A 13,423-nucleotide genomic window follows, 5' to 3' on the forward strand; every position below is an offset into this window, starting at 1 on the left:
CAGAGCACTTTATTCTGTGTCCTTTCTCCTCTGGGTTTGCTGAAGCCCTCGGCACAGGGCCTGCTTTTGTTTCCAGCTCTCTGTCGGGTCAGACCCACATGCTGGATGCACGCATGTGGCTGTGCCCGGCGTCTGGTGCTCCAGGCGACCCTATCCGGGGAAGGAGCCACACTGCTGATTTTCTGCTCATTGTGGCACCAAGTCTGGGACTTCCCCGGGGAGCTGACTTTCAGTGCTGCTGATCTGATGTACTGAGTGGGATTGGAAGTGTTGCTTTTCCTGGGAGCACTGCTCTTGCCCTGGCCTGGGGTCCTGGTGGCCAGATCACAAGAGATAGGAGGGTCTTCGTGACTCGGTATCTCCAATATTATTTTTTAAAAAATATATTTTATTCATTATGCTATTACAGTTGTCCCATTTTCCCCCTTCACTCCCCTCCCCCCTGCCCACCCCCTCCCACCCACGTTTCCCCCCTTTAGTTCATGTCCATGTGTCATAAGTTCTTTAGCTTCTACGTTTGCCACACCATTCCTGCCCTCCCCCTGTCTATTTTCTACCTATTGTCCATGCTACTTATTCTCTGTACCCTTTCCCCCTCTCTCCTCCTCCCATTTCCCTGTTGCTAACCCTCCATGTGATCTCCATTTCTGTGGTTCCGCTTCTGTTCTCTTTGTTTGCTTAGTTTGCTTTTGTTTTAGGTGTGGTTGTTACTGTGAGTTTGATGTCTTTTTTTACTGTTCATATTTTCTATCTTCTTTTTCTTAGATAAGTCCCTTTAACATTTCACATAATAAGGGCTTGGTGATGATGAACTCCTTTAACTTGGCCTTATCTGAGAAGCACTTTATCTGCCCTTCCATTCTAAATGATACCTTTGCTGTATAGAGCAATCTTGGATGTAGGTCCTTGCCTTTCATGACTTGGAATACTTCTTTCCAGACCCTTCTTGCCTGCAAGGTCTCTTTTGAGAAATCGGCTGACATTCTGTTGGGAACTCCTTTGTAGGTAACCGTCCCCTTATCTCTTGCTGTTTCTAGAATTCTGTCCTTCATTTTTACCTTGGCTAATGTAATTATGATGTGCTTTGTTGTGTTCCTCCTTGGGTCCAACCTCTTTGGGACTCTCTGAGCTTCCTGGATTTCCTGGAAGTCTATTTCCCTTCCCATATTGGGGAAGTTCTCCTTTATTATTTGTTCAAATAACTTTTCCACTTGTTGTGTTTCCTCTCCCCCTTCTGGTACCCCTATAATTTGGATATTGGAATGTTTAAAGATGTCCTGGAGGTCCCTAAGCCTCTCCTCATTTTTTTGAATTCTTGTTTCTTCATTCTTTTCTGTTTGGTTGTTCCTTTGCTCCTTCTGGTCCCTTCCATTGATTTGAAACCCAGTTTTCTTTCCATCACTTTTGGTTCCCTGTGCATTTTCCTTCATTTCTCTTATTGTAGTCTGCATTTGTTCATCTAATTTATGACCAAAGTCCACCAATTCTGTGAGTATCCTGATCACCAGTGCTTTGAACTGTGCATCTGATAGGTTGGCTATTTCTTGGTCACTTAAAAAAATGGCCCTGGGGCTTTTAACTGTTTGAGTCATCTTTTTTATTTTTTTCCTTTGGTCTGGTCGCACCTGTTACGTATGAGGGGCGGAGCCTTAGGTGTTCACCAGGGCGGGGCACCTCAGTCGCTGGGTTGTGACGTTGTATGTGGGGGCGGGGTCTGAGAGGGAACAATGGCGCCTGCTCGGCTCTCTCTAGGACTTCAGTCCCCTTTGCCACTTCCCACAAGCAAATTGGGCCCCTCTGGTGCTGGCTCCTGGGCAGGTGAGTTTGTGTACTTTCTCGGACTCTGTGGGTCTCCCCAAGGAGCCTTCCTGTGAGGCTGAGAGAATCTCCCGGCCTCAGCTCCCACAGGTGTTTTCAGTTGGTGCCTTCAGGCCTTGTTTCTTGTGCTGGGTCCCTGGGTTGCGCGGTCTGTGTTGCTGCCTGTTTTCGCTTAGTTTGTCTGCGCTCGAATGTGAGGCTGCAGACAGCCAGCTGCTTTGCGCGCCTCCCTGGGTCTGCTTGTTGCCTCTGACACCCAGGGTCTGCCACTGGGTCCGCCAACTGGCGTCTGCCCCCTGCGCGCCCGCGTTTGCCAGGCTTTTGCCACCGCTTTTTCCTGCCAGGACCCCTCGATTCCTCTCCGTGGGCCTCCGACTCCGCCCCTCCTTACTGGTCTGGATGTATGGTATTCAGACTTCCAGTGGGTTCATTTCTCTCTGTTCTGGTTGTTTTCTTGTTTGTAAATTCTTGTTGTCCTTAGTTTTGGTTGCACGAGGAGGTATAGTGTGATCGCCTATGTCTCCATCTTGGCCGGAAGCCCGATATCTCCAATATTATTAACAAGAGTGACTATTAAGTGATATTCCATGTAATGGCCTCAGTCATTTTCATTGTACTTTGACTGTAGTTAGTTCTCAAATAGTATCTTTTGGACTATCACATAGAGTCCAGAGTCAGGATTTGAAGCGGTGCTCTCAGAAATGAATGACACCGGCCCTGTGGTGCCCGGCCCCCTCCTCCAAGTGTGTGTGTCCCCCAGTACTCCTGGGCAAGCTGAGGTGCTCGGCACGTGGCAGGCGTGTCAGCCTGGGCTCGTGCCCTGGCCCTGGCAGTGAACTCCACGGGCCTTTGGTTCCCCAGGGCTTCCCCTTGTCTAGACGCTCCACGCGGGTGGTAGAAATCTAGGTTACAGAGCACTTCTGTGAAATACGAGGGAAGTGAGGATTTGAAGGAGGATGCTTTGGCTTCTGCTGTCTCAAATGTGTGACATTTACAACACTAAATAGTTTTAATGGCTTAACTCCTAATAAAAAAAGTGACATAGGACACATTTTTGCTAGGAAGAGGAACTTGTCCTGGGAAAAGAAGTCAGTCATTTTCATGCTCACTTGTCTTTATATAGTTAGCATTATACTTCATCTACCACGTTTTAAAAACATCTGATAAACTGCTTGTCTAGCTGGCAGAAGTTGGCTTGGGTTAAGTCTGGGTCACGGATCCACAGTCTACTTCATCGGAGACCCGTGAATCTGCCTCCTTCCAAGGAGATTCACAGAGGATGTCACAAATGTCACAGAACATGCCTTAGAGTTTTTGTTTTTAAAAAAGCATTTTTAGATGAAATTTTGAATTTGTCCACACCTGAGAATCTATATGTTGGCTTCACATATGCATGACAACTATATGAAATATAGATATCTTGAATTATACCGTATTATTTTCAAAACTTCCTATTGTTGTGAAATTGCCTTCTGGTATCTGGCAGGCTAGAACTCTATGGCCAGTTTGAATTTTTGCTACATTTGTAAGTAATGCATTTTATGTTCTCGAAGATTTTCAGGGTCTTTTCTTTATTCTTCGAAATCAAAAATTGCAATAGCATACGTCAGATGCTTTCATTTTCTGTTTCTGTTTTTATTTGACCCCTTTTCATCTGTTTATAAAGCTTTTTCTGCAGTCTAGGAAAACAGAGTTAAAATGGACTGAAGTTGCCCGTGTGTGGTTATTTCCTGTGGAAGCCCCATCACAAGCAGGCAGGACCATGGGGTTCTTTCTTCTGTTCATCTTCTATTTTCCCTCCCCAGTTTGCATGTTTTGTCCTTTTCTCTTAGGTTGTGAGAACTGAGATGGGTCCTATGAGAGATTCATGACGATTCCTGGTAGGAACTGGAAGGCTGAAAGGAAGGGAGAAATACAAAAGTTTCCATTCACCCCCATGTTGCTTTGCCAGTGGCAGTTCAGACGAGCTGGGGGGCACTTGGCCCCTGGAGGTGAGAGGAAGCATCAGAGGCAGGCTCAGCCAGGAGTGTGCTTTGCTGAAGAGCTTCCATTCCTTCTTTGGAGCAGCGTCCGTGCTTTGGCAGGCTGGCTATCTCCCGTGTGGGAGAGAGTGACTCTGAGCCCTTCCGTGCCAACTCCCTGTCCTGCCGGGACTCTGAAACTCCAAACACTCCCTAATGCTGCCAAGGAGAGGCCAGCCTCACCTCCAGGGGGCCTGGGCCTCTGCCCACGTGCTTTGCATATTCCCCTGTGCCTGCTGGAGAGTCTCAAGTCAGGCGGGACTCAAATCAAATTTTCGTTATATGTTACCTGGGAATTTCTTTTGTGTGGCTGACCCTCTTGCCTACTGTTTAAGGCTGATCTAGAGTCTTCCCCTCTTTTTGATTGCTGATCACTTTCATGTGGATCTGGAAGAGAGTTTACATTTTGCCAGGAGATCAAACTGTTCCCCCTTGTAACTGCGAGCCTGAGGGTATTTTCAAGTCAGGAAGGTGGGACGAGCCTTAGCACACGGAGATTTGATAATAATGTTCAGTGTCCTGCTAGAATGGTTCTCATCCGGTTAGTTATGATTATGGTTACCAAATAACAACAATGACAATAGCGACCACAATTGCCTTTATAAAGAAACATCTCGGAAATGAGGAGATGTGGGTCAAAGAGCACAAACTTCCAGTTATGAGTCAGTTCTGGAGACCTAATATGCAGCATGGTGGCCATAGTTAGCAAGCATTACTTCTGAGTACTCAAAGTATGCAGAGTTGCTAAGAGAGTAAATCTTAAATATTCCCACCACAAAAAACTGTAATGAGGTGAGGTGATGGATGTGTTAGCTAACTGTATGGTGGTAGCCATTTCCCAATATATACATGTATCAGAGCATCTTACTGTGCACCTTAAACTTACACAATGTGATGTGTCAATTATATATCTCAAAGAAGGTGGGGAAAAAAACCAGTGGTGGGTCACATGATTAATGGGACCATATCAATATCAATGTGATTTAACATTTATAGCAACCCAGGAAATAGGGTGGCTGGCTCTCCATTTTGTAGGGGACACTCAGAGAAATTCAATAACTTGCCCGGTATTGATAGCCAATATGCTGTGATGCATCCTTCACCTTCCTGCTCTTTCTTTGCCGCTGCTGTCTGTCTGAAGTGCTGTTCTACCTCCACGTCTCTGTGGTCTTTAGTGTCCCCAGTCACTGGACTCTGGCCATCTGTTGGCATTTTGTGGCCTGCATACTCTCCGAGGGGAGTGTGCTTTATCATTTCCCTTAGACTCTCTGGAACTGCTGACTAGCATCGGGGCGGGGGGTGGTCTTGTCTCAGTGCCTTGGTGTATCCTCCACCCTCACTTGGTTTTTTTAAAGTAGGGTGCTTACCTGCTTTTAGGGAATTCTTCCTGTCTGGAGAAATAGTTTGCCTTCCTGAACACCCCTGTAGCCTTGTACGATTATTTTGGTGGTTTAGATCTGCTCGCTGTCTGGGAACACCCTTGGGCCAGAAGGCTGCTGTTCTCCCCCCGTCACTGTAAACAGAGCACCATCCGCCTCGCAGAATCTCAACCTGATGGTGGTGTTGCTGGTCACGCTCGACTGCATCCAATTAGGACAACAGTTAAAGTCAGAGAAGCGGCAAAGCCACTGATAATTCAGGGAACTAGGGAAAGATTAAAGGTAGCTGGAAAGTGTTGTGGGTGGTCATTTATTAAATGTGTGCATTTATTTTATAACTTGCTCCTCGAGAAATACTAGTCAGCTCCATCATTAGATTCTTATTTTCCTTTTCAGTATAGTGGAACAAATGAAAATATGGAATGGCTATAACATGTGTCACTAATTGTAGGATTATTCTTTGTTTACCTTTATTCTAATTGAATTATGGCTTTTCCCCCCACCAGGTTGCGGTCTTTGGTCAAACAGTTAGAGAGAGGGGAGGCTTCCGTGGTAGATCTCAAGAAGAATTTGGAATATGCGGCCACGGTGCTCGAGTCTGTGTACATCGATGAAACCAGGTAAGCTGAAGACGACGACGAGAAGTTAGCGCAGTGATGGTGAATCCCCTGTTCCCTGGCTTTTCTGAAATGCCCCAGGGCGTGAATGGGGCAGCATTCCAATGACTGGCCTTGGAGCTCCAGTCTCCACAGACAAATGGGGTAGGTTTGAGCATCAGGTGACCTCTGTACCTCCTCATCTACAAAAAGGAGCTCATGCAATACAACTTAACCTCGCATGGCCAATATAGCGATGCAGTGAGACCGGGTAAGAGGGGGAAAAGGTAGTTGTAAAAAAATCTGGTTAGGTTTTTTTCAAAATCAAATGTTGGGTTCCACGATGAATATTGCATGTTGTTAGGCTCCGTCTAAATACCGAGGTCCTGCTTTGATTCACAGTGTGTGTCTGCAAGCGGAGGGCCTGGCGGCGATGGAGAAGCATTGGTTCTCTTCAGCACCCGGTGTTCCTCCGTCAGCCCCAGTCTGTTATTGATTTTCTTAGCAGACGCTGTGTACTTGAATTATCCAAAAGTATGAAAGCACATCCAGTTACCAAGTGCATTTGAAAATGACAAAATCAATTTCCCTTTGAAAAATGTTGAACTGATGAATATGAAAGGTTTTTTTCCTCCTCCTTTTTGAAATTCAGACAGGCTCCTTTGTTGGCATTTGCACTGTCTTACATTCGTGCCCAGTTCCAGTCGGAAGGTGTTTCCCAGTAATCTAAGAATTGTGTGACTTAGTTTTTGGCTACATGCTTGGTTCCAAATTTAAGGAATTTGATACCATAGCTTTTTTCCCCAAAATGTTATACTCTCTCCCCTCCCCACAACCGATGTGTCTGAAGGAAAAAAAAATCTTTTCATTGACACCTGTTTTTACTCCTTATTTTTAGTAGGACTTAATATAAGTATAAAACACAATTTTAGGTTTTATGATCACTTAGTACTACTTATGTTCTGCTCTAGTGGTCTGACCTGTGCTGAAAAATTTTGAAAAATCAGCTCAGCACACCTGACAGGTGTCAAATCTTTGTGCTCAAATAAAGCACTGTCTGTTTCAGAAATTTTGCTTGAATTTAGATGTTTAAGTTTCTCTGATGTTCTATGAAACTAGAGAGAGGATCAGTTTGACATCATTTGGGTTGATGTGATTTGGGTAATATTGTACTTTATGGTCTATTATTCTGTTGTAAAAAATTACATTTATGGAGATAATTAGCATATGACATTGTCTAAGGCGAAGGGGGACCACGTGTTGATTTGATACATTTACACACTGCAGTGTGATTACACTGTAGCATTAGCTAACATCTCTGCACATGATAATCATTATACAGGGTCTGGCACAAATAATGCCCCCCATTTTTTATTACAAAATCTTTTATTACAAAATCATAAGCATATAATTCCGTAACATAACAATATCACACTCAAGCACACCATGTGACATTTTAGGTGAAATGTTCAAATTAAAACTATAAATTATTACACCCATATGATTACCCTACCCAACCACACTCAAGCAGGCATTACTTCCGCTGGATGCTGTATTTTTATGGTGGGAACAAGTAAAATCTAATCTCTTAGCAACTTTAATGTGTATAATACAATATTGCTGCCTATAGCAAAGTCTTTAGATGTCAATTTAAAACAAAACAAAATAATGCCACGTGGTCCATCTATGAAATAAACCTCCCTGCGAATGCATTTTTAAATGGAAGTTTTAGGTTCCATTCAAATTCCACAAACTCAGGAATGAAGATTGGGGTGCTCCCGACTGCACTGGTTCTGAGACCCACGGAACCGAGGCGGACTGCATCTGAGTCTCTCTGATTCTGTGGCTTTGTCCCGTCTGGCAGAGACGGCCGTCCTGAGACATACGCTGTGGGAACGCCATGCCTGAGAGACAGGTGGTGAGCTGTCACAAGCCTTACCAAGAAGGGGCTGCGTTTCTGTGGCCAGTTTAATGTGGTTTCTTTGAGAGAGATGGAGCAGGTGTTGGAACAGAGAGCTCGAGCTCCAGGTCCCACCTCAGTGTCCTGGGTGTGTTTCTTGTGTTCAGGCGACTCCTGGATACGGAGGATGAGCTCAGTGACATCCAGTCGGACGCGGTGCCCTCTGAGGTCCGAGACTGGCTGGCCTCCACCTTCACGCGGCAGATGGGGATGATGCTCAGGAGGAGCGAGGAGAAGCCGCGGTTCAAGACCATCGTGCACGCAGTGCAGGCCGGGATATTTGTGGAGAGGTAAAGGCAACTGTCATCTGACGGCCCAGGACTGGGAGGTTTGCTTTGATGTGGTTTTGGCATGTTTATAAGCGCTGAGAATTCTGGGTGGAGAGAGTCTTGAAGGAGACATGGCAAACACAGAGCTACCTTAGTCTCTGTAGAGCAATGGAACAAGCTTTGCCTTTGCTCTGATTCTCTGTGTTAATAGAGAAGATTTACTTGGAGTTCAGTCTCTCGTGTTTGCAGGGCATCATCTAATCCATCGCCCTTTGACATGTGCGGGTGATGCTGGCCTTGGGAACCGGTCGGGGACAGCTTGTTGACCCTGGGAGGGCAGCTCATGGAAAGGGTTTGAGTTCCCCATGAAACTTTCCAATTTGCTTTGCCATTTTTTCTTTGAAACTGAGTTATCCCCCTCTTCCCTGGAAATGGAGTCCAGAAACCAATCAGTTCTTCCTATAATCCTTATTATACAAGTGGGTTTGTTTTTCCTGTACTCCAGTACAGTGGCAGTTGTTCACTGCACAGGTTCAGTGGCAGGTTCTAGAAACACCACAGTTCCTCTTGGATGATTTCCTGCATGTTTTTGGCAGTTCTGAACAATGGTGCTCCTGAATGGCTTGCCCATAGGAGTTCTTTGTCCTAGTTTAAGTTCTACATTGAATACTGTCTGTGCTGAACTATAATTCACTGAACCGGTGACCCATTTTAATAATTTAATTTCTAATCTGAGCCACATAGATTAATTTTTTGTTTCCAACAGTTCATGTGTATGGGATTGTGTTACTTTCTTTTGAATTTCACACTTTGGCCACTGAGTGACTCTGAAAAAGGTTATAAAGGACATTTTAGATTCCTTGGGTCTCCAGATGTCACGACTTCTCATTATTTGTCAAAACTTTGTAAGTCTGTAGGCTGCTAATTCTTCTTTGTGAGGTGTAATGTCGCCTTTTCTCCCTCTCTGACTTTGCCAGAATGTACAGACGGACATCAAACATGGTTGGACTGAGCTACCCATCAGCAGTTATAGAAGCATTAAAGGTAACACCCGTGAAAAAGTCTCCCAGTGTACACGGGACTCTGTAGAAAGTATGGTTACATTTGTCCTTAAAAAATAAGAGGCTTGCACTTATAGTTCATTTAGAGATGTCCCGGTCATTCCTGACTGCTTACTTTTATTATCATTTACTTACCTGTTTTAGCCGTATCACTATCTTTCCAGCTTTCATCTTGCTAATTTCTTATTAAATTGAACTCTGTGGGTTTCATTTCTCTCTACTTCCTTGGAGTCATTTAGTGATGAGGTTTTATGAGGCTCAGTCTGACTTAAGCCAAAGAAGATCAAATCTGATCTGGTTATAAATATTCATCATCAGGAAGATCTCTGGTGATCATAATTGTACCAACATGTGATCACCTACTCCAAGTCCATTTTATAAATGGAGACTCAAATTAAAAAAAAAGAGACACAGTTAATGAGGGATGGGACTGTGGTTTGCTATCAGACTGTCAAGTACACAGTGAGCTATCAGCGACATTTTATGGCATGAATGTCTGCCCCTCAGCCCTATCCTCTCCACATACCCTGCTGTTCTCCCAAGACTCTCACTGAGCCCAGAAATTCCATTGGAAGTCACATAGACAGTTGCGTTTAAAATATAAACCCTGCAGAATTCTCCCCATCAGGCAACTTCTCGGAATTGTACAGAATATTTCTCAGAGTCCCAGAGCAGATAGATTCCTCTAGGTGTGTGTTGATTTACATCGCCTGGTCAGAGGGCACCCCAGCCATGTTGAAGCTGAGTTGGCCCCTGGATTTGCGGGTGGGGCTATGCTGAGGCCCGAGCTCACCGGGCCGGTTGATGTTGTGTAGTGTGTAGTGTGTAGTGTGTAGTGTGTAGCCGTGGAGCTGCGTCTGCCGGCTCAGGGACATCCCAGCACTCTGACTGTGGTTAAAGCCATCCTTGCCCTCCTCTGAAACCTGATGGTAGTTTCAGAACATAATTTAAATTACTCATTCATGGAATTGGGGGTGGGAGTGCTTCTTGGTCAATTTTATGTCAAGAAAAAGTCTCTTAGGGCCATTTCGATTACATATTTCATAGTTCCTTTCTCGTGTCTCAGAGACAGTCACTAGCTGAACTTGTGAGACCCTATGTATTGAGATTCTGAGTCCTCCATTTTCTATTTTTTTTAAATTTCATTGGATTTACTAGGGTGACATGGGTTGATAAAATACAGAGGCTTCACGTGTACAGTTCTGTAATATATCGGCTGTACATCATTCCCCACATGTGTTCACTGCTCAGAACCCAGCCTCCTTCCACCACCATATCTATGACCCCTTTACCTTTTTTTATCTCCTCCCCTTTCCCTCTGGTAACCACCATACTATTGTCTTTGTCTTTGAGGTTTTGTTTTTTTTCTTCTTTGTTCATTTGTTGCTTTCAGTTTTATATTCCACATATGAGAGTGAAATCATATGGTTCTTGCCTTTTCCCACCTGACTCATTTCACTTAGTATGACATTCTTCAGCTCCATCCCTGTGGTCACAAATGGCGGTATTTCATCTTTTCTTAAGGCTGGGTAGTATCCATTGTACGCATGTACCACACCTTCTTTATCCAATTGTCTATTGAAGGACACTTTGGTTGTTTCCACGTGCTAGCCACTGTGAATAATACTGCAGTGAACACAGGGGTACACATATCTTTATGAATAAATGTTTTCAAATTTTGAGGGTAGATACCCAGAAGAACGATTGTTGGGCCACATGGTAACTGTATTCTTTCTTAAGGAACCTCATACTGTTTTCCCTAGCGTCTGCCCTGATGTTCGTCCCCATCAGCAGTGTATGAGGGTTCCTTTTTCTTCATAGTCTCTCCAGCACTTGCTGGTACTCGCCTCGTTGATAATAGCCATTCGAACAGGTGAAATGCTCCTTGGCCTTGTAGCTGAGATCAAGTGTAGTATCTGTCCTTACCAATTGAATGTCTCTTCTTAACTCAGCTGCAGAATAGGAAGGATACTCAAGAAGGATACAGCAAGAAGACACGTGTTTTTTCTCCCTGCTCTCCAACCCCCACTTTAATGCCCGATGTATCAGTGATTTGCAGTGACATTTCCCACTTAATTAGTGAAAACGCTTCACCTAAGATCCGATGTTCCCTAACACCCACTAGGAAGTTGCACTGATTTTCATAATTGAACCTGAAACATTCCAGTGAACACTTAGGAACATTAAAAGCATCTTTTATTTTTAATTCCTTCCTTTATCGTGACCCTAACTGCAGGTGACTATACAGGTGCTAAGAAATTTATGAAAATGTTTTCCAAGTGGGAGCTTCCTTTCTATGCAGAACAATGGGAGGGAAGGGGAAGGGCGTGAATGAGTTGGTACTTGACGCTCAGGGAAAAGTGATGCCCAAATGCACGTCTGTCTGTCGAGGGGAAGGGGACCTCGGTGGTCCCGGCGAAGAGTAAGCACTCACTGTCTGAACCGCCGCCCCTCTGCACAAGGCTCGCTCATGGGTGCGTGGGGATAACACTGCCTTTTCCCTCGGCCCTGTCCCCTGTTCACTGGGGAGCTCAGGACCTTTTTACAACATAATCTTTTCCCACTCCCTTAGACTCCGGTTTTATTTACAGGGGATTGGAGGTGAGTTGGAGAGGTCACGCTGATAGATACTTTCTTCTTCTTCTTTTTTTAATGTAGTGCTGTTAGAAAAAGGTGGTTTTTACTTCACGGCCAGCACTTTATATGGGATTACTATTGTTGTTACAGAACATTTCCCCAAAGTCTGGGAGAATACAATTCAATAAAATAACCATCAGGCTACTACTATCACGTTAACCTTTGTGATTAATGTAACAACCTGGCTTTAAACACCATTTAAGTAAGGGAATACTTAGCCACTGCCAATCTCTAGGTTGGAAATATGTGACATTTTTGTTCTTTTTATTTTTTTGCTTTCAATAGATAACCGCTTCTAATTTGGGGTGCTTTATCTCTGGCCTTCTGAGGTGGGGCTGACGGGCATGTCAAAACGTTCTGTTCCCTAGAAGGGCGTCTGTTTGCGTGACTCGGAAGGGGCACCTGGATGGACTCCAGGTCTGAAGTGTGAGGAGATGAGGAGTGCAGGCTGCTCCTACGTCATGCTGATGGGAAGTTGTTCAGTTTCTCCACGGGGACGGTCCTCGGGCTGGCTCTGGTCAGAGAGGAAGGCTGGTTTAAACCAGTAAAACTAGGCGCTTGTTGAATGCAGATTCCAGCCCCCACACCAGGACTTTGCGGAGTCTCTCACCCACAGATCAGCAGTTTTCCTGAGCACCCCAGGGGGTTCTGAAGAATGCTCAGATTTGAGAATCACGGCCGAAGCCATCTGAACTTGACAGTCTGGAGAGAACATCCATCTTGCTCTCTATTTATGCATCCTCTTACTTCTCTAACTCCTAAGATTCCAACTAAATCTTGATTTCTTACTATGATAATCTCTCTATTTCTAGTAACAGCCTTTCCCTTTTTTATTCATTCTGGAGAACGGGATTACAAACTGTCAGACTTGACCAAGTGTGGTCCCACCTACTGAGTTGTCAGAAGGCTTTTCTTAGCTGTAATGGTCAGAGAGTGGGTGTCGTGACAATGCTAATTACTGTAGCCAAGGTGAAGCTTCAGGTCTTGGGTTCATCAAAAATGGCCCCACTGTCGATGGCCTGGGCCTATGTGGGTGTTTAGGGCCTGGGGCCTGGGTCACAGCATGTAGTCACGGAGTTTACAACATCATTCGCTGGCAGTGATGTCACTAATGGATGTCACTGGAGTTATTACCTGGTGCTGCCAGTGAATGGCATCAGACACTTCAATTCATCTCTCTGAGGTTGCCGTCTGTAAATCTGGGGAAACTCACACCTACTTCTAGAGTTGTGAGCATTTGCAAATGTGTATAAATACCTTCTACTGTGCCTGGCACAAAAAAATGTGCTCCGTACTTGCAGTTATTTCTTTAGTTGCTATAATGGAGGAGAAATTACCGCAAACTCAGCTGAGGTTACCATGGGCATGAATTGAAACCATGCGGTTTGAGACCCTTTTGGAAAAGCTTGGTTTTCCCTGCATACAATTCAGTTATCCGGTGCCCTGGCAGCCATCAGAGAGACTGCTGGTGGCCTTGGGATGATCTTGACAGTTGGGACAGTTGGAGACGGTCAGGATTGGGGCGGATGGGTGATGTTGGGATGCAGGGAGGGCTGAGGCAAGAGCCACTCCAGCCAGCAGTTCCTGGTAGTCAGTGTCTCTTCCACGACACCACCGGACGCCTTGCCTGGACGCCCCTGCCATGTGGTTTCACGTGGGTCCTTCTTGTCCGGCTCACAGAT

At 45.0% G+C, this 13,423-nt stretch overlaps 1 protein-coding gene across 8 annotated transcripts in view; it reads left to right on the forward strand.

Moving 5' to 3' along the window:
• PDE1C (phosphodiesterase 1C) overlaps nucleotides 1-13,423 on the forward strand; it is a 364,388-nt gene that overhangs the window by 271,588 nt on the left and 79,377 nt on the right. For all 8 annotated transcript variants that reach the window (XM_045827375.1, XM_045827378.1, XM_045827379.1 and 5 more), the window contains exons 4-6: nucleotides 5,725-5,838; nucleotides 7,882-8,064; nucleotides 9,021-9,087. In XM_045827375.1, the coding sequence (XP_045683331.1) occupies nucleotides 5,725-5,838; nucleotides 7,882-8,064; nucleotides 9,021-9,087 (364 nt within the window). The remainder of the gene's footprint in view (nucleotides 1-5,724; nucleotides 5,839-7,881; nucleotides 8,065-9,020; nucleotides 9,088-13,423) is intronic.

The sequence above is a fragment of the Phyllostomus hastatus genome, unplaced genomic scaffold (genome assembly GCF_019186645.2).
Source record: "Phyllostomus hastatus isolate PE091 unplaced genomic scaffold, TTU_PhHast_1.1 phas_scaffold_78, whole genome shotgun sequence".
NCBI lineage: Eukaryota > Metazoa > Chordata > Mammalia > Chiroptera > Phyllostomidae > Phyllostomus > Phyllostomus hastatus.